We start from the raw sequence: 26,132 nt of genomic DNA, 5'->3' as shown, positions 1-26,132 counted from the left end.
CCTTGTTAATGTTGCTGGGCAGTGGAGTGGTACTATCTTCCAGATTCCGGTAATGTCACACATCCTGGCTCAAGGATCTAGCTTCCTAGGGGTTAGACCTGCTGTATTCTACATCTTCCCCCAGCGACCGGCTCACTCTGTGCACATCATGAGGAATATTGCTGAAGGGCGACAATCACTCTGGGCTTTCTGATAAAGACGACGAATCACCACAGGGTAATTTTAGCATCCAGCGCCCAAACTGTAAGCGGGTTTGAGACTGTCCTGACATACAGATGTCACCAGACGACCCATGAAGAACCAGCAGAAGGAATGCAGGAGATTTGACCAGCTATGCCTTCGGCCGCCAACTTTCAAATCTGCCAGTTGGTTATTGAAACATTCCTCAGCCAGAAGCGCCACTTCGGAAAGGAGTGGCTGCTGGTGACAGCTGCGGAATCCCACACCCGCCCACACCTAGCTCAGCGCAAGGCACGCCGGGACATCGCGGAGCCCCACCACCGTCACCAAGGCAACCGGCCGGTACGCCGTTGTCATGGAGACGGGCGCGCGCCTCCGAGGGCCTACCGGAGCGGCCGCCTCCACTCGCACCCGGTGGGATGCTTCGCCGAGGCTCTAAGGCCTCTGAAAGGCGAAGACACTTGAGCGAGAGCCTCGGCTGGCAACAAGACCAGGCGCTGAGCAGCAGCATCTACCTCCTACGAGAGCTGGGCCCCACTGGCTTCCTGCTGAGGGAGGAGGAGCCGGAAAACAGGGATTTCCGAGTAACTACCGCCCCCAATTCGCTCCGGCCCCCGACCCTCAGGCCCACCCACGACGATCCCAGCCCAGCCACCCTCACGATCCCTGTGGACACTTGCTGCCTCAACCCAAAGGCGAATCCCCGTTAGTGTTCCAGACTCTAAAGACGGGCACATAACAGGGAAATAGTATTTTTTAGAAAAGTTTCTTTGCGGGAGGTTAGGACCTCAAATTGCATCCAGCTCTTATAAGATGATGGCCCTTGATCTTTAGGCTTCAAAATGTCAGATGTTTTATATGAATATTTGGTTTGCATTACACGTGCGTTCTTGGATCCGTTGTTAGCGGTCACTAACCCTGTAAATCAAACGAAATGAAAATTTTAGTCTGCTTACATACTGTAAGTATTGGCTAAATAAATAAAATCAGTTCCCGTTTACTCTGAAGCTATAACAAAGCCCTGTTAAACGATGGTTTAAATGGCGATGCCTTGGAAAGGCCTTAATGAATAAAAATTCTTTTTAATTTTGCTGAAAGATCGGATATTTCATGTTTGCATATCCCACCCCCACCACTCAAAAATCAGCCACCTCACTACCTCCCAGGACTTGACTTGGAAAATTTTAATTTAATGCCCTGCATTTCAAGTACTGAATACCAGTCCGTGCTTATTTAAAGCTTTCTTTTTACTATGTTGCTTACAGCACTTACTGTATTTAATAAATTACTTTGCCATTGTATTCGTGGTGAATAAAATTAGTGCTCTTTAATAAAATTAAATTTAATAAAGTAAATTTACCAATTCAGATGCACAAAACAAAAATTTAAAAAGAACTACCTTACAAAAGGTGTATAGTTGACCCCAAGGTAGAATTTCTTTTCAGTAAGAAGTGTATAGGTTGGGTTTGGGGGGGGGGGGTTATAGCTTTTAAAGTTAGGTTTATTTTCACCTGCCTGAGTGCAGGTCACTAAAAACCGACATAATTGATAATGCAAGTTCTTAACCAAGGCAATGAATAAGGAAGTGAAAAATCAGCTTAAATGGTGTCGAGTTTAAATTTCCCAGTAGACTATATTCAACCTCTTTGAGTCACCTAAACTAAATTACCTCTTCATATCTATTTTAATCCAATTATATATCAATTTAGTTTCGCTCTAACTCTGAAAATTAACTGGCTTTTTTTTAAGTATGCATTTTTTAAAGGTTTTTCTAGGAAATCCTCATATTTGTAACTGTTCCACATTTCTGAAAGGAGGGGAACTTTGTAAGCATATATGCTGGTAAGTGACTTTTTAATGAAGATTTTCACAAAGGAATAGCTTGATGTGTTTCATATATTTTGCCTTTTTCATGGTTCTAGATTAAAGAAATGTGGTGTTGAGGGAATATAAAGTCAAAATTGTCATAGCTTACCAGTAAATTTTTCAGTATTTCACTTTATACTGAAAAAATGAGTAAGGTTTAAATTGAATAACATTTAATAATGTTAATGTTTTTAAATAGAAAAAAATCAATTTTTAGATTCTCAGTATGTACAAAATGTAAAATCTGACTATAATACAGAAAAAAATCCTGATTCACATCACTGATGATAATTATATGGTTCATTTTGAGACATTCCTACACTTCAACAACTTTGTATTTCCAAAATCACATTTGCTTGAAAATCAAGTGTTCCAGTGTTCATGTGGAGGCATAGTAATTGAAAGTATTGACTCTTTCCACACTGGCTTATTTTGGTCAAGTTTTAGGAAATTTTCCTACGCAATGACTAAGAATCTTTCAAGACAGAACTAGTACTTTATTGAAGACTACATCTGTTGAATCTAAAATTTTTCCTTTGTTGTTAGCACCTATTTGTAGGGTAATCCATAGAAATGAAAAAAAAAGAACTCTCCATTTATTTTAAACTCGACTCCACTCATTTTGTTTTTCCTACCTGTGCTCATACCAGCAAATCAGTAATTATATTATTATAAACAATTTGTAATTAACATTTGAGATGAAATGTAAAACAAGAAATTAAAAGAATTTGTATCTCATATTTCTAATACTTTTTTACAGGTAAAAAACCATGTGTATCTGTTACTTCTAATGCTTTTACTTAACAAGATTTTGCTGTTTGTTTTGATCAGTTTTTGTTGAATATCTACTAACACAAGTTATTTGCTGTAGTTGAAATAAAGATAAAAATATGGTCCTTTTAAAACTTGCAATTTGGTATTATGATTATACTTAAAATAGGTTTTTCCATTTTTATTTTATATGAGGAAAAGGGCATTCTGTTCTGATGTTTAATTGATGTAACTTGTTTTGTGCAGTATTTAACCATAAACTAAATGGAAATATATTCAAAGTATTTAATATGCTGAAGTATATTTAATATATTTAAATAATAATTTAATAGGTATTTCCCACTTTTAAAAAAAGTCATTGTTATGATTTGAATGTCCCCCCAAAACTCATTGAAGCTCGATCCCCTTTATCACTATTAAGAGGGTAGGAAATCGGACTATAGTATTTGAAAGGTGCAGCCTTTAAGAGGTGATTGGATCATGAGGACTATACTCTCATGAATGGATTAATCCACTCATGGATTAATGAGTTAATAGTTTAATGGGTTATCATGGGAGTAGACTGAGGGCTTTATAGGGAGAGCAAGTGAGCATATTAAAACCCTCTTGCTCGGCCATGGCTATGTAATAGCCTGTGTCTCCATGGTAATCCATAGAGAGTCCCCACTAAAAAGAAAGCCCTCACCACAGGCACCCCCTGGACCATGGACTTCCCGGCCTCCAAAACTGTAAGAAATAAATTTTGTTTTCTTATAAATTATCCAGTTTTAAGTATTATGTTATAAGCAACAGAAAACAGACAGTCACATTCCATTTTAATTGGTGAGATTTGAAAATATTTTTTCTATGATACATTAACGTGGGCTATGTAGAAAACAATCATTTAATACTTCTTCCAGAAAATTACTCATTTCCAGTGAAGTTTAAAGAAAGTATAATGAATACCTAAATTCTGTCACTATCATCTCTCTGTGAACGATTATATGTCATAAGAAATACATGGACTATCTCTGACAAATCTCTTTTCCACAAATGTCTCTTGTTTCCATTATGCTTTTTTCACCTATGCTTATTCTAAAACATAATTTTAACTACTATTATTTATGAGAGTTTTGTTTATTCATAACACTTTCAGCAATATAAATCCTATAATGCTATTTCTATTCTAAAATGTGCTTTAAATGTCTTTTGAAGTTATGTCAAAAATAAATGTTTTAATTTTTTTCTACTTGTGAACATTAGGGTCTTGTTGAAAAAATTCAAGCTTCCAAGGAATCATGAATGTAAGTGTTAGGTCTTTTGGGTTTTTTATTACCAATTTGAAGTTAACAAATACAAGAATTTTTTATTTAAACATTCTAAATTTAGATAGTTATTTTTTAGAGAATCTGATAACTCTCTGTAGCCCAGTTTATAACACATAAGTCAATTGGAACATTTTTCTTCTTTAATAAAAATGTAACTTTATATGCTATTTTCAAACTCAAAGGCACTTAATAAAAACAGGGATGAAACAATGGCCAATTATTCAGTAGAAAAAAATTGCCCACTGTATTCTAAGCAAAGGTTCACAGTGGGTTCTATACCTAAAATTATTTTAATTTTGAGAAAAATAGCAAGTGTATTTGTTTAGATCCCAGAAACACAGAGTTGGTATGGCACATAATTTCATTCAAAAACGTTTACTGACTGAAATTTTTTTGCAAAAAAAAAAATGTGTTTAGAATGAAAATAGTTTTTATGTCAGTACTTAAATTGATTTTAACGTTAGGCATATAGTACATAACTTTAAATTCCAGAGTCCTCAAAAAGAAAAGAGAAAGAAAAGTAATTGTATTACAGGTCATTTAAATTTATACATTTTATGATAAATATAATGTCATGAAGGAGTTGTTTGACCTATATTAGATCTATGTAAGAACTACATTTTAAAATTTATTAATAAATGCTTATAATATTTATAAAGAATTAAAGTGATAAATCAAGTTTTCAATTTTTTTCAATTCAAAGAGTATTTGTTCTATTTAGGTAAGATCATTTCCCCCCAGCTATTATACATTATAAGTACAATCACAGTAGACATATTTAAATGTTATACCAGATAACGAATTGGTTTTAGTGTTTCGCAGGGATTTTTCTTTTGGTCTTTTCTCTCACTTTGCATATCCTTCTAGAAATACCTCTCATTTTCATGTCTCCAACTGTTAACTCTATGTCAGTGATGGTCTTATCAGCCATCCGGTATTTCCAGTTGCCTTCTAGGCAACACAATTTGGAAGTCCCACAGGCATTTTTTTTTTTTTTTTTTTTTTTTCCTTTTTCATGGCCGGCACTCAGCCAGTGAGTGAACCGGCTGGTCCTATATAGGATCCGAACCCGCGGCGGGAGCGTCGCTGCGCTCCCAGCGCTGCACTCTCCCGAGTGCGCCACGGGCTCGGCCCCCACAGGCATTTTAAACACCAAATATCCCCCCATCTGTGCTCCCCTCTTATATTCCCCACCTTACATATTGGCTTTCCTTTTTTATATCCTCTCCAAAGCTAGAAACCTTGGGATTCTCCTTGATTTTGTGTCTCCATCCTCTTCTCTGGTGTGTGTATAGTCATTCTACAAATCCTGTTTATTTTATGTCCTACCTGTTTCTCAAGTGTTCCCATCCCTCCATCCAAATTCTCACCTTTGTTCAACCTTCCTTTGCCGTGAGTACTATGCTGTAGCCCCCTTGATTCTAGAGCCTGCATCTGCACTTCCTCCTTCAAATTGTTGACAAAGGGTTCTTCCTAAATTGTCATTCTCTCTTTGATCCTCTCTACCAATCCTTTCATGCACAATGACTAGGTTGTATGATTTGATACATATTATTGTCTTTTCCATGTGTCTGTTTCATCCACCTGAAGTTAAATGTGTTTTTTTGTACTGAAACATAATTGATTGAATATATCTGTGTGGTATAGCATTGAATATCAGCGTTGAATGTAATAGGTATTGAATCAATACCTGTGTGCAACACATGATGTTCAAACACCTGAAATTCAATGTTGACCTCCTCTCCAAAGCTGCTTTCTCAACACTGTTTTTCCATATCATTTTCACAAGCTTCTATACTAAGGCTGTCCAATAAAAATATGTGAGCCACATGTGTAATTTTCTAGTAACTACATTATAAAAAATATAAAGAAACAGGGAAAGTAATTTTGATAATATATTTTAACTTTACCCAATACCTTAAAATACTATCAGGTCAACATGTAATCAATATAAAAATTATGAACTATTTTATTTTTTTACGTACCAAGTCTTCAAAATCTACTGTGTATGTTATGTTTACAGCACATCTCAACTTAAATACTGTATTTCCATAGGAAATGCTTGATCTGCATGTATACTTCATAAAAACTGTAGTTAACAAGTAGATTTAGGGCCGACCCTGTGGCTCACTCGGGAGAGTACAGTGCTGGGAGCGCAGTGCGGCACTCCCGCTGCAGTTCGGATCCTATACAGGGATGGCCGGTGCGCTCACTGGCTGAGCGCGGTGCAGGCGACACCAAGCCAAGGGTTGCAATCCCCTTACCGGTCACAAAAAAGTACGGGAAAAAAAAAAAAAAGTAGATTTAAATCAGCTTTAAATTTAAATTAAACGAAATTTAAAATTCAGTTTTTCGGTCACGCTAGTGAAATTCCAAGGGTACAATAGCTACATGTAAAAAAAAAAAAAAAAAATAGCTACATGTGGCTAATGACTACAACGTAACTCTACCCATTTAAATTTAACAAATATTTATTGTACTACATATTTGCCAGGAGCTCTGCTAGGTGCTTTTTATAAACTGAAGCATATGAATTGCTAATATTTAGATGATTTTTAATCTAGATAAACACCAATTTCATATGGATCAATTTAATACTTTATGTTGTATTTTTTGTACTTCTTGAAGGCAGAAACTATTTTTTAATAATATCGGTCTATAGTAAAGAATTGTTTAAATGTTTAAAATTAATCCTATAAATTTTGAAAATTTATACTTCCTACTGAAATAGCAATTTTTCCTATATTCTATGTTTAAAAGAAGTTTTAGTTAACATTGAGAAAATATTATGCACACAATATAATAGTAGACAGTATTCAAAGAAATATTCAAAGAATGTAGAAGTCTTAATGACCTTGAAATTTATCGTTTAAATGAAAGCTGGAACAAACATATGTGAAAATTAAAGTAATTCAAAGAAAGCTATAACCAGTTATTCATGAGCATTATGTAAAGTATGTAAATAAGTGTGGAAGGAATTGTTACTAGTAATGCAGGAGTAGTGTTTTGAACATCATTCATGGATTCTTTTCTAAAAGGAATCTGGAAACAATTATTCACAGCCTAGTGTTTCATATTTAAAAACCTGATATTTTCTTTCCTTTTTAAAGACCTACAAAGATTTTTATACACTCATTTTATTATGAGAAATATTAGTTTTTGAACACTGAACATTCTTTTTCCCACAGATGTTTTCCCAACATGACCTAGATTTATCACCTAATAGTTCCTTTTAAATGCAATGACTAGTAAATGCCATCTGTTCCTTTCTTATTTAAATATTTATGAGTTAAATTAAAACTGAACTTTTTCTAAATTCTCATCACAAATGTATAATAAATATTTTTATTTTCTATTTTTCTTTTACAATTATATATATATACACATGTGTGCCTAATAGTCTGTTGGAATTCTGTGTTCTGCTTTTATCATATACTGTTACTTTATTTTTTCAGTGCTATATAATCTCTATAATTAAAGTCATCAATGGCTAATATTCCACTGATTCTGGTATATTATAATTAATTTAGCATTCTTCCATTATTAGGCATTTAATTTATTTTTAACTACTTCTTATATTATTTGTACATGAAACTTTTCTTACTTTCAATGATTCTTTAGCCTAAAGTTTCATTAATTGGATTTTGGAGTAGAAGTGTTAATATGTTTAGGTCTTCCTCCCATATATATTGCCAAGTTAGTCTTAAAATATTTTTGCTGATTTACAATGATTTTAGCAATATATCAATTTCCCTCAAGTTTTATGTGTTTTTTGGATTTATGTTTTAGGCACATTTTAATCATAGTACTTAGGCATAGGAAGACATCAACAGCACATTTAAGTCTCCAAAGAAAATAAAGATACATAGAAATATGTTGACATGTGAGTAATAGTTCTGTAATGTTAGGAAAAAAGACTAAGTCACACAAAGCAGTAAAAATGCCAGATGCAAGGTTCATAGTAATCTATTCATTCCTAGTAAACTAGATAGGAAAATAGTTTCCGTTCTCTCATACATCTAACATTCCTTTACGGAAGATATAAAATGCCTTTAAATAACTTACTTAAATACAAAAAGAAATAACAAAAGGCAAACAAAACATAATATTTTATTTATTATTGGTAATGTAGTAGGTTTTATCCTGTCTATGCTTTATTCTTACTTCAATCTCACTTTTCTTTGATGCTAATAAAATTGAACATCTTCAATTGCCTTGTTTACTATTTGTACTTCTTCGCATGTGAATTGCAGTTTGGCTAATTATTGGGATAAATCTGCAAACTCTTCCTAAATATTATAGGGATTACTTCTCTTTGCAAATGTTCTTCTAATCTGTTATATATCTTTTCTCTATAGCTTTATTAAATTTCGTTATACATGTTAATTTTTTGTGTTGTTAAATATGACCATTTTTTCCCCTCATGTGTATTGTTTCAATCCTTTAAAAATTGTCTTCCATCCATAGTGCTGATAGTCTTCTGGGGTTTTATTCTGCTAGTTTGTCTAGTATTTTTATTCTTCGTTGTAGAATTCATGTGTAGTTTGTTGGTATAAGCTGGTTTGAATTAATTTTTTCCATATTGCCACCCGTTATCTCAGTCCTTTTTGACCTGTTTCATAATGTTTATTATTAAGTGAGTTTTTATATATATTATTATATTTATTGTTTAACAAATCGTGGTATCAGATAAGGTTGCCTGCCTTTCTGTTCTCTTTCAGAATATTCTTGTATAGTGTCATACATTAATTTTTTCAAATTAATTTCAGAAGAGTTTGTTTCTCTGCTTTATTTTCTAATTCGTGTTATGCCACATAGAATAGTTTATGGCCACATCCTTTTATAAAATTTTATTCTTCATTATTTCTGCTGCCCCAGAGGATCTTCATTCCCAAAAGCACAATCCTTTGTTCTTCATTCTCCTCTCCCTTTTTTAGAGAGCAGATGTTGCTGTATCTCTGTGACAAATAGCCCTTCTCCTCCAAAGTAATGGTTAATTAAAGTATGATGCCCTCCCACAGTCCATCTGCCACACCACCTCAGACAAGGAACAGAGGTTTCTGTATTGAAGCGTAACTATGATGTTTTCAGTATTTTTAGTGTTAAATTGGCGGGTCTTCCCAGGAAAATGGATCTTTTCATTATCTTGCAAATAATATTTAAATCTTTGTGCGTTAACAAATGCATAAAATGAATAGAACTCAGGAGAGGGAGAAGAAAAGGGGAAGGAGCATAATATGGGCCAGGGAATACAGAATCTAGGATACCCTGATCAAAACTGTAGGCACTTAGAACACAATTTCTTATAAGGACAGCAGAATGGAGAAAATTCAGAATTCCAAGAATGCATATCCCAAGGGTGTACACAACATATTTCCGAATAGATTGCTCTGAAGACTGCTGACCAAATCTGTGAAGGATGTGGCTACTGAGACACTCTTTCATAGGGATACAAAACTCAAACAGGAAAATAGACACAATTAAGTCTTGCTCTGTTATCCATTTATTCAATTATTCATCTAACCAGTATTAACTACACTAAATATTCAGCTACCCCTGTTTTTGCTTTATGTATTTGTGCCCTATTTCTTTTAATATTCTTGTATGTTCATAAAACATTTGTTTATGGATAAGTTTTTATTCTTTTTATAATGACCCTTTTCCGACCTTTTTGCTCTGAAAGGAATACAAGGAAATGGTCAATGTCAGTGTAATAATTCAACCAAAACTGTCTTTGTGATATTCAAAAGAAAATTCTAACTTTCAGCATAAGTTATTACATTTCTGTATCTCTAATTTTGCCACTGAATTTTAATACTTTGGGATTTTTCACTAGATGCCTTCCAGTTAGGTCTTGTGGAAGGAGAGATAAGTGACTTGCTACAGGGGATATATCGATTTCAGACTCCCCAACCAGAAATAAATGACAAAAATGCACTTGTTGAAGAAGATGGGTACATTAAACAGAAGGAAATTGGTTTGGAGGATGTCTGCTCTATTTGTCAAGAGGTGCTTTTACAGAAAAAACTTCCTGTCACCTATTGCAGGTGATGTATTTTTTCACTGTATTCTAAAAACTTATGAAAAATTATAATTTAACATAGTTGTAATTGATTAGATTATGAGACATGTTGATAGAAAAAAATAGAAAGCTTTACCTATAGCCTATTTATATTTAATTAGTGTTCTTTTGTTTCCTAACATATATGTTGTGAAGGGTCCTGTTCTTGCTCTAAAATCTCTGGTCTGCATCTTAAGAGTGAAAATTAAAACATAACTTCATAATTATTTCTCCTTCTATTTTAAGTAATTGAAGTAGAGTAATCTTCATGTCCTTGTTTTATACACATGAATAAATGCCATGGCTTAGTTACAAAGAGTTTTCTGAAAGTAAAGATTATTTTACTTTGAAATTATGAAAATTCATTTCAGTTTTTCAAAATTCTATCTTTAAACCTAAATCAAAATTTCACTTATGCACAAATGTTTATCAAAAGTCTCATATTCATACTATTTACCATACTGTGAAGTTGAACCTGCAAAATTTGGGCAACCACTCGCTATTGAAATTTTTTATTCTTTTTTTCTCTTGATTATTTCCCACAATTTTCATCCACATTGTAGTTGTTCATGTGGCTGCTTCTATTTTATATTATAAAATTATTAACTACTTCCCAATATATTATTTTTCTCAGCAAATATTTCTTAGGTGCTACCATGTATTGTGTGATTTCTGGAAAAATAAGGTGGCATCCCTGCTCTCACTGAAGTATTTTATTTAAAGAATAATAGTTATAAATAATTATCATTGTAATTTTCTTTTGTGTTATGACTATATTCATTCTCATTTTACAAGTGAAAAATATTTTAATGATGCAAAATCTTTCACCATTTCATTGGAATGGGGAAATTTATATTTGGAATTTTGATACAGTAAATTTTTTTTTTTTAATTTTTTTTTTTTAATTTTATTTTGTCGATATACACTGTGGCTGATTATTGCTCCCCATCACCAAAACCTCCCGCCCTTCTCCCTCCCCCCTCCCCCCCAACAATGTCCTTTCTGTTTGCTTGTCTGTCGTATCAACTTCAAGTAATTGTGGTTGTTATATCTTCTTCCCCATCCCCCCACAGAAAGAGAAATACCACATGTTCTCACTTATTGGTGGGAGCTAAAAATTAATATATAAATTCACACACACACACACACACACACACAGTAAATTTTTTTTTAATTGAAATGATTGTACATATATATCTGTGGGGCACAGCATTAAATATCAATATTTGTATGTAATACATGATTTTCAAATCAGGATAACTACTATATTTAATCATTAACCAATGTAGTCATTTTTGTGGCCCTTTCCCAATTTCTCACTAACCACCCTCCCCCTCCCCCTTTCCCAATTTGGTGGCTCGGTTCCAGTTCTCTCCTTTTGAAAGTTCAGTGAATTACTGTGATTGTTGTATCTTTCTTTCTTTCTTTTTTTATTTGTTTATTTTATTTTTTTAGCTCCCACTTATGAGTGAGGCCATGCGGTATATCTCTTTCTGTGTCTGGCTTATTCCACTTAACATAATTTTTTCTAAGTTCATCCATATTGCTACAAAAGGCAGAATTTCATTCCTTTTTATGGCAGAGCGGTATTCCACTGTGTATATATACCACATTTTCCAGTTGTCTGTCGATGGACATATAGGTTGGTTCCAACTCTTACGTATTGTATATATAGCTAAATAAACATGGGAGTGCAGGTGATACACTAAATTAAAGATGATAGATTAGATAGATAATGTGTTTGACTGTAATCAAGCTATATCTCAAAAATCAGTTCAGAGTCAATTTTTATGGGGAAGAAAGATGGTATCACAGAAAATTGTATTTATATAAATAGGTATAATATGTACAATAAGTGTATATATATAAAACTGATGTATGCAAATGGTAAACTTGAATTTCATTTCTGACAGGTTTGGCTGTGGCAATAGTATTCATATAAAATGCATGAAGATCTTAGCAAGTTATCAGGATATATCAAACACTTCCATGTTGAAATGCCCTCTGTGCAGGAAAGAGTTTGCACCATTAAAACTTATTTTAGAGGAATTCAAAAACTCTAACCAACTTGTGACTGCAGCTGAGAAGGAACGACTGGACAAACATCTTGGAATTCCCTGTAATAACTGTAAACAATTTCCAATTGAGGGGAAATGTTATAAGTAAGTTTCACCAGTCAAATCATAAGCTTATATTTTTTTTAACTTTCAGAAACTTTGAATGAACATTAGAACACCTATCCTTTAGCCTGCCTTTTTCCTCCCACATATGCTGTGTTTGCATTAGGTAGTGGCTGATTACTTATGATTTCAAGATTGGTGATCTATCTCAGTCTAATATCTCAAGAACTCCTATCATTTTAGTTTATTCACTTTTGCAATGGTATTGGTTTTGTAGTCTGGTCTAGTTTGAGTCTGAAGTAGCACCCCCTCCTAGAAGCTCTGAGCACAGGCTTTGTTTCTTTGGCCTAGATGAGTTTCCAAGCTCTGATCCCTGCTGTATCTCTCACCCCTGTAACTTTCTTTGAAAGTTTTCATCGCCAAAAACTCCTAAAATTGAGCCAGAAAGATATTGAATAGATTGACTGAATATTTAATCACCTTGGTCCTACTCAAAATTGCTATGAGTTTGGGTTTTTTCTTTCATATCTTATACCTCAACAATAACAAAAACAAGAGAATTATTGGAACAAACCATTTTTACTACTTCTGTGAGTAACCCCTAAACTTTCCCACAATTGCCACGATAACATATCAATTAATTGCTATGCCTGGGAAACTGTGTTTTCTTAATTAAAATTTTTAATTAATGGTACATTAAGAAGAAACTATTTTGTTTCAAGCTTTGGTAAAAAATTTTCTGAAATGCTTCAGTTCACTTTTCAGTATTCTGTAATCACATTATGATGAGCCCAGTTTAAGTTATATATGTATGGAAAATTCTCTGATGTTCATCCAGTTTCAGAAATTTTGGTTAAAGAGGGTTCTAGGAAAAAGAAGGACTTGATCTTCAGTATTAGCAGCCATTGTTTGGCCAATTTCAATTTTCTTAAGAGGGGTGGATAGGTAACATGTGAAAGTGGGGGCTGGGACGAACAGCTGTGGGGGACAAGGACATGTGAGGGCCACAGTGTAAAATTCTCAGTCCTTATAGTTATGTATTCCTCAAATGGTTAATGTGTGGCTTTGGTAGATTATCTCAAAGATGACCAAATCTTGCTTTTAATTATTTGTTGATGACAGTGCACTTCTCTGTCACTCCGCGCTTTCTGACTGCTCTTTCTGTCTTGGTGGATTATTCTTCCTATTGCACCTAAATGGACGCATCCTGCACTGTTCCACATTCTGTCCACTTCTCTACATGCTCCTTTGAGAATATCTTCTCTTCTCATAACTTCCCCTCTGTGGACTTTGCTAACGATTATTTATCTCTGTCTCAATCTTTTTTACAAACTAAATACCTCACTTCCAGCATTTGTGACTCCGTCCTCCTTCCATTCCCTCAAGTACTGACATTTCAGTCAGCATGAAAAACTATTTCCAATGGTTTTAGGAATAGATTGAGTAGGAGACAAGATAAATTAAAAAGCTTTCCAGTTCCTTTTTTATTAGAGTGTCACAATATAGCTACTTTGTCTTTTAATAGGTTAATTCTAAAAATCTCAGCGATATATCAATATATGTTAAAATACAGAGATGCTAACTTTTTCTAGCCCCAAATACTTTGACGTACCTAATAAATTGCACCATTGCTCTGACTCATTGATGTTAATTATTAGGAATCTTCCCTGTATGTATAAATAGTAATTTATAACTCCTTAAATTTCTCATGGCAGTAGTCTTCTAAATCTTTGGTAACTTGAATAAGAAAATAAGTTTATTTTACTACTGGTCAGCATATTGTTTGGTGAATTTTGCTGCAAGTAAATTAAAATCCTCTGCTTGTGGCAAAATATTTATAAAATGATATAAGCTTGAGATTGGGCTTTTGTGGAAAATAAAGTGTTTTTTTTAGATTTATCAATAGTTTTTATGGAGACTTATACATTTACCTTTTTTCATTCTTTGGGGAAAAAAGGGACATAATATAATTCCTGTACTCAAGAAGTATGCTGCTAAGTGTAACTCTAGCACTCATGAAACAATTGGGAAACAACACTCTATAGTCAAGTAGCAGAACATCTAATAGGCTGTAGATCCTATAGGAATTTAGAGAAAGCAATTAATGAAAGCTACGGTAGTCTGGGAAAGTATCATAGAAGAGGAGGAGGGGAAGGTAAGAAAAATAATGGCTTCCCAGATACGTCCATATCCTTATGCCCAGAGCCCGTATGATGTCAGGTTACATGTCATAGAGGAATTAAGGCTGCAGATGGAATTAAGGTTTCTAGTGAGCTGACCTTGAAATAAGAATGTTATTCTGGATTGCCTGGAAAAGCCCAGTGTAATCACAAGCATTCTTAAAAGTAGAAAAGAGAGGCAAGAGAGTCAGATGGAAATGTTACTGAAAAAGAAAGCCAGAGAGGTGCTACGCTGCTTGCTTTGAAGATGGAGGAAAGAGCCACAATCTAGGAAATAGAGGCTGCTCTAGAAGATGGAAAGGGCGGAGAAATGGATTCTCCCCGAGAGCCTCCAAACACTAATGCATTCTGCCAATCCCTTGATTTTAGCTCATTGAGACCTGTGCCAGTCTCCTACCCTACAGAACTGTACAATAATAAACTTGTGTTGTTTAAGCTAAGTTTGTAGTTTTTTACAGCAGCAGCAATAGGAAACTAATACATAGAGTGACTTGAGATGGGCCTTGTCATGTCTGAATAGTTCCCAGGAAATTTTGGTCAGAATTGTTCACCTGAAATCATCACAATAATTGGATTTTTTTTTCTTGCATGTTTTGGTATTTTACATTTTTAGGTGTACCGAATGTATAGAATATCACTTATGCCAGGAATGTTTTGATAGCTGCTGCCATCTTTCTCACACATTTACATTTCGTGAGGTACAGTATCCATCTTGAATCTAATATAGTGTTTGTACTTATCCTGTTGAGAAGCTCAGTAGATCTAAGAATAAGAAAAACAGATAACACTCTGGAATAGACCTGGTTGGTTGTTTAAAAAAACCTAAAACCATATTTTTAGGAGACACTTTTCCATGGGGATGCACAAGGCAACCAGTTCTTATTCTGGTAATTTATAAAATCCAACACAATAACAAACGTCTGATGACATTATTAATAAATCTTAAGAACAGGAATTGTAGCCATCAAACTTGAAAATTAGTTTTAAAAAAGATCTCTGCATTACAAATTGGCTTGTCATAATATAAGTGACAACCATTTATGGTTTTCTCTTAAAGTTTCTTACATCGACAATAATGAAACATGGAATTTTATTGAGATCATTTGAACTGTACACTTAATATTTCTACCTTCTTCTTACTGTACAAGATGAAACAGAACATCCACAATTATTATTATTAATATTTTTACCTTAAAAATTAGTCCTTATAGTAGCTGTGCAATAATATATGAGACTCACTAATTTTAAGTTCTTTAATATGGTAAAAATGATAGGTATGTTTAAAACTTATGAGTATTATTCACATTATTGTTATTAATATGCAACCTAGTAATTTTAATTCATAAATTAAAATTTTTCATGATTTGCAAAGTAACATGTACTTATTATCTATTACAGAAGAGAAATCAAAGATGGCGATCACTAGAAAAAAGATCAGATGAAGTTGTAAAACATGTAACTATTAAAAATAAGATAGAAGAAAAGATGCCACATTTTCAAGAAAAGCAAGGGTGAGGTTCTCAGTAAAATGTACATTTCTTTATGACTTGGGATCTTTCAATAGTTTTTCAGTTAAAATAAGTTTTATTCTTTTATTTAATAAATATTTATTAAACACTTACTATATACTCGGTAACATTATAGCATGCAAGTGAAGAGCAAGGCTCTGCAGTCAGACTGCCTGAATCCACTCCTAGCTCAACTAAATGTAGGCCACGTGACCTCTGGACTAGTTACCTCTCTTCTCTCTGCTACATCTTCCTCATCTTTAAAATGGGGATGATGATACAACCAACCTCATAGGAATTTTGTGAGTACAAGATGATACACATAGTAAATATTCAAATAATGTTGTCTATTATTATTATTATTAATTCTACCAGAGATTGTAGTATGTAGGGGGAATACGATAGTTTCCGCAGTAATCAGATAATTTTTAAAATAAATGTAAAACTAAAACTGACATAAGTTATGTGACATAAGAAAAGACACAGCGGAATTTGAGAATGCCTTTGAAATGATTGGCCTCTAAGAGAAGGAGATTTTTGTCTGCTTCATTCTCCCTCTCTCTCTATCCCTCTACTCCACCCCCATGGAGGAAGAGTACTGAGGAGACTGGTCATATTTCAGACCATTGGTCAGGCTGTTTACTAGTGGAAGAGCCTCCAGACCTTTTATCATATTCCTTATCAATTAAAAAAAAAACATGCTGTATATTGTTAATAGATTATGTACATTATAAAACACGGAAAAAGAGAACATTTTGAAAGGATGGGATAATATTGAAATATTTTTAAAGTAATTTTAATGAATTAACCAAACAAAAATTGTGCTTGTTCTCATACACCCCTCACACATACACATGCACACCCCTACACATCTGTACAAAGGCTCTCTGTCTCCATTTCCCCTGAACAAGTATCACACTTTATATCCTATTTGAATGATAAGTTGCATAACTAGCAGTTGGACTTCGGAGATACTGGGGGGTAGGTAGTTGGGAGGGAGAACATTAGGGGAAGAAGGATATTTTAGGCAGAAAAAGCAGAATAAGAGAGTTTTAAAATAAAAAGAATGAATAAGAATCTTAAAAGAGTACTGAAAATGCACATTTTTAATTGAAATTAAATGATCTTGGTGAAAGCAATTTCTGTGGCATAATGGGAATATATCTGTAGAGTAATGAAAAGCATGAATTTTCTGCAGAATATACTTGAACTTTGTTCTGAATGACTTTTGAACAACAGGGATGCACCTGACCTTTTCTCCAAGCTTTAGTTTTTAAATATTTATCTGTTTCACCAGTTGCTGATGGTATCAAATAGCAGTTAATTAACATTATATTGTCTTAGTTATGTTGGTCAGTACTTTATGGATAAAAACAGGGTTGGTATGTTTAGAGTTACATTAACATAATCTAACAATATTGAAGTAGTAAGCATATACACCAAGGGAAAATGAATTTTCTCATAGATTATGATCTACCTATTTACAGTAGTAGCCCGGAATATTTAGTGTGGCTTACTGCGCACCTCACTTCCTACCAGAAGACAGAGTGAATCGGGTTGTATTTTTCTAAACAAACACATGCCTAAGTGTTGGCTCAGACTGAAATAATCTGAGTATATGATTCCCATCAAAATTTTGTGCTGGTTTTATTGACATTAAAGTACAAAGTTTAAAATTTCAGGTTAATATTTTATATGATATGAATTACCAAATTAAACTTTGTTCTTTATGAAGTTGGATCCATCTTGTTCAGGATCAATACAGTAGATGTTTTAAAAACTTCATAATGTATGAGATTTATTATCTTTAGTTCAAAAAAACCTTGAGTTCAGTTGCATTATTTATAGAGGTTATTTACCTGTGCTGTTGATTACTTCCAGATCTGTAATCACACATGAACATTCATGTCTCTCTGCTTATTCTCATTCAGCCAGATTTACACACCAAAACATGTTGTAAAGTCACTGCCTCTCCTACTCATAACAAAGAATAGTAAGCTGCTTGCTCCGGGATTCCAGTGTCGACTTTGTTTGAAAGCATTTCATATTGGCCAACATACAAGATTGCTACCATGTACTCACAAGGTAAAAGTCACACATTTCAGTTTGACTTTCTCTATAGGACCAGTTTCCACAAATGAAGTGACGATTTAAGTCTCTCACTTTGCAGTTACTACGCGCAAACATGTTCAAATTGCATAATATATTTAGAAGAACTGCTTCAGAGACTACTGAGAAGGCAGCTCTGCCCCCTGAGAATGTATTACTATTGATTAGGACTCATGTCTGTATATACTATCTAGGAAGGATAAAATGACACTTTAAGTTAGATTCTCTTATCTACTTTAGTTATCTCTCAAAAGAAAATGCTTATAGAATACTATAAGAGGGTACTTCAAAAAGTTCATGGAAAGATCCATATTATCTTTTAATTATATTTTTCTACAGACATCTTGAAGTAGTCTCATAACATTTTGCTATGTGCTCTTATAATTCTTTAGATAAAAAGAAATGCCTTAATTGACATAATTATTATTTCATATGAACTCAGTAAAATCAAAGTCTAATCTTGCTCAATCACTATGTATTTGATAACCAACTTTTCCTGAAATAAATTGTTTCATTAAATAAGCATGTGTAACTTTAAAGTCACTCTTACTTAAAATGGTGGATGGTTTGTTTTACTCCCCAAAATGTGATTTGTTATTTTATATCTTACTTTCATCAGATCTATTTTCAACTCTAGGTGATTATGATTTTTATTTTTTAATTATTTTTATTCAGTAGGAATAATTAGACAGCAGTGAAATCAATAGCTTGAATAAGTAGTGAGTTCTTAACAAAAATTACATAATTATTAAACTGGGTAGAATTTATGTAAATAATATATATTATAAACAGGATAATTATAGTTGATTAACTTATAATCTTTTTTTAAGTTTCATAGGAAATGTATTGATAGTTGGTTATTCTACAAGTGCAATTCATGCCCTATTGATGGACAAGTTGTATATAACCCTTTAATCTGGAAAGATGCAGCAATGAATGGACAAGCACGTCAGTCTGTTTCAAACACAGGCATCACTCATGCATCAAAGCAGGAAGAACCAAAACTTTTTATTCCTGGTACTGGATTAGTCTTAAAACAAAATAGATTTGGAATTTTACCTAGCATATCTCAACATCATTCTGAAAAACTGAATACACCTCAAAGTTCAACAGATACCTATCAGAACGTAACAATAGATGATCTATGCACCATAAAATCAGATGATTCAAATTTGAGAAAATTAATGTATGAATATAAAATTAGCCAACACTTCCCCAGGTATCTTGAAGATTTACCCACTGGATCATTTGGGAAAATGTCATCTCAAACATTTCTTCCTTCCATTGCTCATAAGAATATTGTATGTCCTACTGGAATGGAAAGCCCATGTATCAGTGAAAAATACCACTTTGGTCAAAGCCAGAAGATGACCAAACGCTGTAAACATATTAACCACAATCCAAAGACGACTCTTGGTACTAAAATAAGAGAGGACAGCAGGAGATCAAATACTTTATTTCCAGAGGATTTAAATCTTATTGTTAATTGGGGTACAACTAAACTTAGTTTGTCTAAAAGGTACAATAATTGTATGGGGAAAATTAAACAAAAATGTAGTCATCTATCAAGACCACCTGCATCTCACTGTTTAAATGCAAAAAGTACCAAGCTATCTTTAATAATGGAAGGAGTGCAATTGTGAAAAAGTATTTTTATTACTATCATAAAATATTGAATATAAGAAAATATTTTATTTGTAGTACATAGAAAACGTATATGCTTTTGAGAAATATATATTAAAATATATATTAAATTCTCTGTTGTCATTTTGCTGACTTGTCTATGAATCACTTACGACACTTAAAGGAAATGACCTCATTACTTATAAGACTTAAAGCATTAGGTGTCTTTAATGAGTATGTTCAGGATGTTATAAATTATGAATAACTTTTAGAACTTTAATATCTTATTTTACACTGATTTTTAATTTTTTTTTTTACTTAAATAGATTTTCCCTGCTTTGTGTCACTGTTTCTAAATATTCTGCTTGATAACATATTACATGCATGGAACTTTTTTTTTTTTTTTTTTTTTTTTTGCATTTTTCTTGCACTGGTAACTACCACAAATCTATAGGAAAATCCAGAAGCTGGTTTTCTTTTTTACTTTATTTCCTTAAAGGAGTTTTCTTACACATGAAATGAAAATAAAATATATAAACTATGCCACATTTCTAATTATTTTACTGTTTTATTTTTAAGAAACATTTTATAAGTACTATCCAATTTCTTAATACAATCACGATTAAAGATCTGGTTTTCAAAACCTCCGTTTTCAAAATAATTAATCTTTGTTTCAAAATGTTCATTTGAAAAATATAACTTTTAGATTCTTATTTTGTTTATTTTTAAAATTTATGGCTCAGTAGCTTTTCAAATATTATTTAAAACATTGATATTTATTTTTTTATCTGTAACAAAGAAAAAACTTCACATGATTTTTTTGTCATGGTGGTAATGGAATGCATAACTGTATAAAACAAATCTTGAAGATATAAAGCAAATTTCTTTGAAAATAGCATTCAAATTTAAAAATTATTGAGGTTAATCACCAAGCAGAAAGCAATTACAAAAATATAGTTCGGAAACAGTAACTGAGTTAATTAGAACATGAGCTGCATTTTAAAATTGAGTGAAAATTTGGCTTGCTTCTGATATACAAATGGATAGCCAAATACATTTGTCAGCAATCCAAGAATTTATCAGCCTATTTTTTTTTTTTTTGAAAGGTAGGGTTAAGGAAACTGCAAAATAATTTTCCAATTAATCGAATATTTGTGTACTAAAATATTGCACTCTCCTTTTTAAAAAAATCCTTTAAAAAAGGACAATAATACTTTGAAAACAAAACATGTGAAAGAGTTCTAAAAGAATAAGAAATTTGGATGCTAGTAGAGAAAAACAATATTGTAAAATTCATTTTTTAAAGAAAAATATAATATGGACACTATTCTTATACTGGTCAAGCTTGTTAATGATCATTCTGCAATCATTTTAGTTTTATTATTGTAGTAATATACTATATACAAAATACCAGTGACTATAAAAGAAGAGCAGAAATTATTACAGTAGCAATTCCTTAAGACTACATAAACAAGCTTTGCCCAGATGTGAATTAGGTGACTCAAAGAGAAGTTAAACAGTTTTTTGATTTTTTTATTAAACAAAATGAATTTCATAAAGGGTCTAATTTCTAAGAATAAAGGTCATCTTATTTGTGAGGAAGGAGAAATGGTCTGAGATTAGCACAATACCAACACCCCTGCATTCTCTAGATTCCTAAGGGTGGCACTAATTTCCATCATCCATCTAGGGATGTACCGTTTTTGATCTAATTAATTTGACTGTGTTTGAGGAGCAGTTTTAGAGGCTTTCACTTACCCCCTCCCTGGTGTGACTACCCTTATCTCACAGGCTGGAACCTACCAATTATTTAGTATGTTATTCTCAATTATACTTTCAGGGAATGGGGAAATAACCGCCTAACAGATCTGAAGAAACAATGAGCCCATAATAAGCCAGATGTTTCTCAGGACTCCATTTATTACCTAGTCTCCATGTTCCCCTAGTCCGAGGGGCCATAATGAAGCTTCAAGTCTCTGGGTATGACTGTCAATTCAGAATGTGTCCAACAGCCCTCAAAATAGTTGGCTATTCCCCCTTTCCCATTTCACAGGACTAGAGATACCAACTCATCTGTTTGCTCAGTACTTTCCCAATTTTAAAACAAAAGTTCCACATTCCAAGAAGCTCGTCAGTCCTGGGCAAACCAGGATGGTGGTTCACTCTAAGTTACCGAAGTAAATGATTTTTGGGAAAGGAGTGGGAAAATTGTTACCGAATGCATTTTCTACCGTATTGCAATTTCCCTCCTCCTGGAAACTTAACCTCCTCTTCAGTCTGTGTGTTCTGAGTCTGGAAACCACCTTAAGTCCAGCAACTTGGTACCAGACTGTGACTTTTAACTGGGGCATTTGCTGTTGGTTGCCTAATCATCCATCCTTGATTTCTTATGATGCTTCAAGCTAAATAGAATACCCTTGTTGGATTTCCATCTATTTTGCCCCTAGTGACACTCTTTTTGATTAACTGTTTCCATCTCTGTAAGTCAGGCCTCCTGGCTGCTTCTCAGACCCTGCTGCTTATTAAGATAATTGCATCCACTTGGAGCTTGACAGTTAAGTGCTACCAGCTGGCCTTTACTGGGAAGTCCGTTCCATCATCCCCACTGCTATAACTGAGCTTGGTAGTAAGTAAGAGCCTCTCCTATTGTCAGCCCTGGGTTATAGAAGAGAGCCACCACAGAACTTTCAGTGATGCTGGTGCCCTGCACCAGCACACTGTTATGGCTTTGGTAAATTGTGTATTTTATAGACCTTCCCATGGAACATAATCATCTGGTGCAGCTCCTGACTTTACAAAGTATTGGGAAAATATAGGAAAATGGTCAGGGCCCCTCAGATGTTCAGAATCTTGCCAAGTATTTGATGTATATATGTACGTGTGCCCAGGTGTTCCTTGGATATTGACTATTGTGATTGTGTATGTATGCCCAGGTGTGCTGGGTTATGGACTTAAGTATAAAGGACAAATGGCTCTAAATCACGGCACCCTGCTCTCCATCCCCAGGATGCCACTGGGGGGGGGGGGGGCATGGGAAGCTTGCTACTGCTGCTGGAGGCTGTTGCTGCAAGCTGTTGCTGCCAGTGTCCCCAGGACCCTCCGAGAGGCCGCCGCCACCGCTGCTGCGGACTGAGCTCACGTCATCTACAAATGGCTCCTGGGATCTTTCCCAATTACCTCACGTGAACCTATGTGTGAGGGGTCTAGTGACCCAGCCCAGCATGTGAGGGGTTTGTGACCCAGTCTGTACAGAGAGCTTGAAGGGTTTGTGAGCCCTACCCCTGACAATACAAATGGAAACTTAGTATAACTAAAATAATGAAACATTTTGGCTTTAGTTATGATTTACCTCACTGGACAACTGGCGTAGTCACATAACAATGGCTCTAGCCCTTCACAAAGTATATTCACCAATGCATGCCCACTTCTGTGGGTTTTTTAATCCCTTCATCTACTATCTGCTATGGCACTCTTGTATTTCAACTTCACTTAGCATTGGCTGTTTGCTTTTTCTATGCCTTTAGGAGTCACCTTGCAATAATAATCATAATCCGTCACCTGGAATCATATGTTAAAATCTGCACCACAAGAATGCTCCCAAGTCAGTAAACTCTTCCCTGCCCAATCTTATTTTCTGGCTTAAGTATTCTCAGAATTCAGACTCACAGGTTCTCCTCCATTACCTGCCAATACACAATGGCTAGGTCTTGCAGCAGCTTTAGGGTAGTAGTTCATATTAGGGCCAGTGCATCCCTGTCTGGGTATGCAATGTGTTAACCCTAATTATGTGCCTAGGAGTCACAACAGGAGGTAAAGACAGATTCTGAAAGGGGGGGTGGGGCTGCATGATGTTTTGTGAGGCAGAGGACTCTGCATTGCCTTCAAGCAAGGAGGAGCAGATCTTATGAGGAATGGGTGGCCTGCTTCTGCATTTTCAGAGTTCAGAAGAGTCTAGGGTTAAAAATTTCCAGCAACATTCGCGCAGATGTTCTCTTCCGAAGTGTCAGGGTCTCTTTTTATTTTATCCAGGCTCTGATCTTGTCATAACTGACCTGCCTTGGTTTGACATTTAACCTTATCTGGAGCTCTACCACACCATTAACTCCTGGTCCTCACCGTGGCATTCCTGCTACACAAGGGTGTTTCTATACACTATCAGGAAGGTCCATTGGCTCTCACACTTGGAGTTCAGGAGCCCACAGCTTTTCATGATCTTTTTCTAGTATAGCAATGAACTTAACAATAGCCATCCATTCCCTTTGTCTTTATAATTACTATTTCCTCAGCACATCTCAAAGGTCTGATACTTCATGCCAGCTACTACATGCCCTCCTCCCCCAAGGGCATACGGTTACAACTCACCAATGGAGAGAGTTTTAGGAAATGGACACCCACCTTATGCCCAGAGATGTCTGTGTTCCACTTAACAAGGGTACTTCAAAAAGTTCATGGAAAGATGTGTATTACCTTTTAATTCCATTTTTCCACAAACTTTTTGAGGTACCCCCATACCAGAGACAGGGTCCTTATTGTAGCTATGCCAAAAGCGATTCAGTTCCAAAACCCCATATTATCAAGTACTTTCTCAGATCCCTTCCACTGCCATCTGGCATAGGTTGTTTCTTCCAAAAGCAGATCATTAAATAGAATTTGGTGTGGAGGCTATGTATTTAGCATGAAGACCTGTGGAAAGAAAAGGCCTGATCCTGTCTTTATTTAAAATGTTGATATTTTACTCATCATCTCTCCTCACCCTAGTCCTTCAATGAGAAAGGAAAACAAGATTTGGCAAAGGAAGAAGTAGAACTGTAAATTCTTGGTCATACCGCTGCCACAATCAATCATGGGGTGTTGGCCATCTCAGGAATGGTGTGCACTTGAGCTAGGTAGTGCTCTGCAGCTGAGGCAGACCCTGAAGAAGCTGACAGCTTCAGGCTGTCTGCTGACAGCATTCTCAGAAGCTGAGGCAACAAGGTCTTTCCTGAAGGCCGATCTGGACAATGCATCTGCTGTCTACCATAAGTAGAGATGGAGAAAATTAGACAAATTAAAGAAATGCTTAGGAGGTGATCAGTAAGGGAGAGGAGGAAAAAGAAGTCCAGAACAATTGTTTTTGCAGTAGATATTACTTGTACTCACCAATATCTGGTTCCTTCCCAGGCATTTAGGAAATTACCCTTCCCAGCCCCACTGGAGTTAGGTAGAGCCCTGTGAATCATCCTGACCAATGAGATGAGGGAGAAAGCGAAGAATTTTACTCCCAGCCAGGGACAGTGAAAAGCTTCTGCACAATCCCGTTTCTCTTCCCCAGCCATAGGAACTAGGGAGCCACATATTCCAGAAGGTACCGCAGCAAAATAATGGAGCCCCTTCTCAGCCTTTATCCTGGAGGTAAGCAGTTGAATACAAGCTCAGAAGAGAGGTTGGGGTGCAAAAATAAATTTAGGGTCATAGGCACCTAGACAGAAGCTTTGTGAATGGGTGATATCAGCAAATATCTTCATGACTCTTATCATGATTAATTACTACATCTATGCATGTGTTGCTTGTACATATGGTAATAAATATTTTATTTAAAGAAGCCATTATAATGAAATATTCAGAGGTACATATTTGTAGAAACATTTCCAGAATCAATTAGAGAATTAAAAACTGATGGAACTGCTTTTTTCTAAGTAATGACTACTATGAAATAAGTTCTAGTTTTAATGTGTTTTTGGAAGAGGATGGCCAATTTCTTTAAAGTTCAAATGTCATTATTATTGGGTGAGTGAATGATCTCTCTGGAGTGGAGCATTTTTCAAGCTACAAATAAAAAACATGAATTCATATAAAAGACAATTTGGTGTATTATAGAGGTTTAAATCACTGGGAAGTTTCAGTGTTTGAAAGTTTAATTTCAGTTTGTAAATAAAGCTTACTGTTTTGTGACCATCTGTTTCGTAACTGAAACACATTTCCAAGATGTATACTTATTCAAACATTCGAAACCCTGAGAATAAGGACTGGAAGATATAACACTAAAGATTAAATTGAGCTTGAGATGCAATTTAATGTAGTAGTTACATGGTACTATCTTCTTATAGTACAAAGGAGCAAAGGAGTGAAGAGAATTTAAACATTTGAAGTAGTTGCTTTTATTTGAAAACTCAATGGACTAGGGGTGTGTTTCAGTGATATTTCAGTATTTGAGCAAGACAAGTTACAATGACAAAAATTCTTCCCTTTCAGTGAGTTATACCTGAGTTATGAGTTACAGTTGTAAGAGAAACATGGGCAAGCTAGAAATAATAAAATAGGTTTCTTTTACACTTTATAAAACACTAAAATATAATAAAGTTGATTTCCCAAAGTTTCACATACCCGTGTCACTGATTCTTTAAAACAAAATAACAATTTGATTTTTT

The 26,132-nt window shown here is 34.5% G+C and overlaps 1 protein-coding gene across 1 annotated transcript; it reads left to right on the top strand.

The window, feature by feature from the left end:
* Window positions 1–599: 599 nt before the first annotated feature.
* On the top strand, window positions 600–19,745 carry ZSWIM2 (zinc finger SWIM-type containing 2). Its single transcript, XM_063079822.1, has 9 exons — window positions 600–764; window positions 1,946–2,022; window positions 4,060–4,100; window positions 9,961–10,171; window positions 12,099–12,347; window positions 15,099–15,183; window positions 15,884–15,996; window positions 17,925–18,078; window positions 18,933–19,745. Exons 1-9 carry the CDS (start codon window positions 600–602, stop codon window positions 19,743–19,745), a joined length of 1,908 nt encoding a protein of 635 aa, XP_062935892.1.
* Window positions 19,746–26,132: the final 6,387 nt, after the last annotated feature.

This window comes from Cynocephalus volans, chromosome 1, assembly GCF_027409185.1.
Source record: "Cynocephalus volans isolate mCynVol1 chromosome 1, mCynVol1.pri, whole genome shotgun sequence".
In the NCBI taxonomy this organism is placed as follows: Eukaryota; Metazoa; Chordata; class Mammalia; order Dermoptera; family Cynocephalidae; genus Cynocephalus; species Cynocephalus volans.
Note: the sequence above shows the minus strand (reverse complement) of the source record. Positions and strands in the feature narration are given on the sequence as shown.

Coding starts and splice junctions, on each gene's coding strand:
- ZSWIM2 (XM_063079822.1), top strand. CDS start 600: ATGCTTCGCCGAGGCTCTAAGGCCTCTGAAAGGCGAAGACACTTGAGC. Junction 10,172..12,098: donor CTTCCTGTCACCTATTGCAG/GTGATGTATTTT, acceptor CATTTCTGACAG/GTTTGGCTGTGGCAATAGTA. Junction 15,997..17,924: donor CATTTTCAAGAAAAGCAAGG/GTGAGGTTCTCA, acceptor ATTCTCATTCAG/CCAGATTTACACACCAAAAC.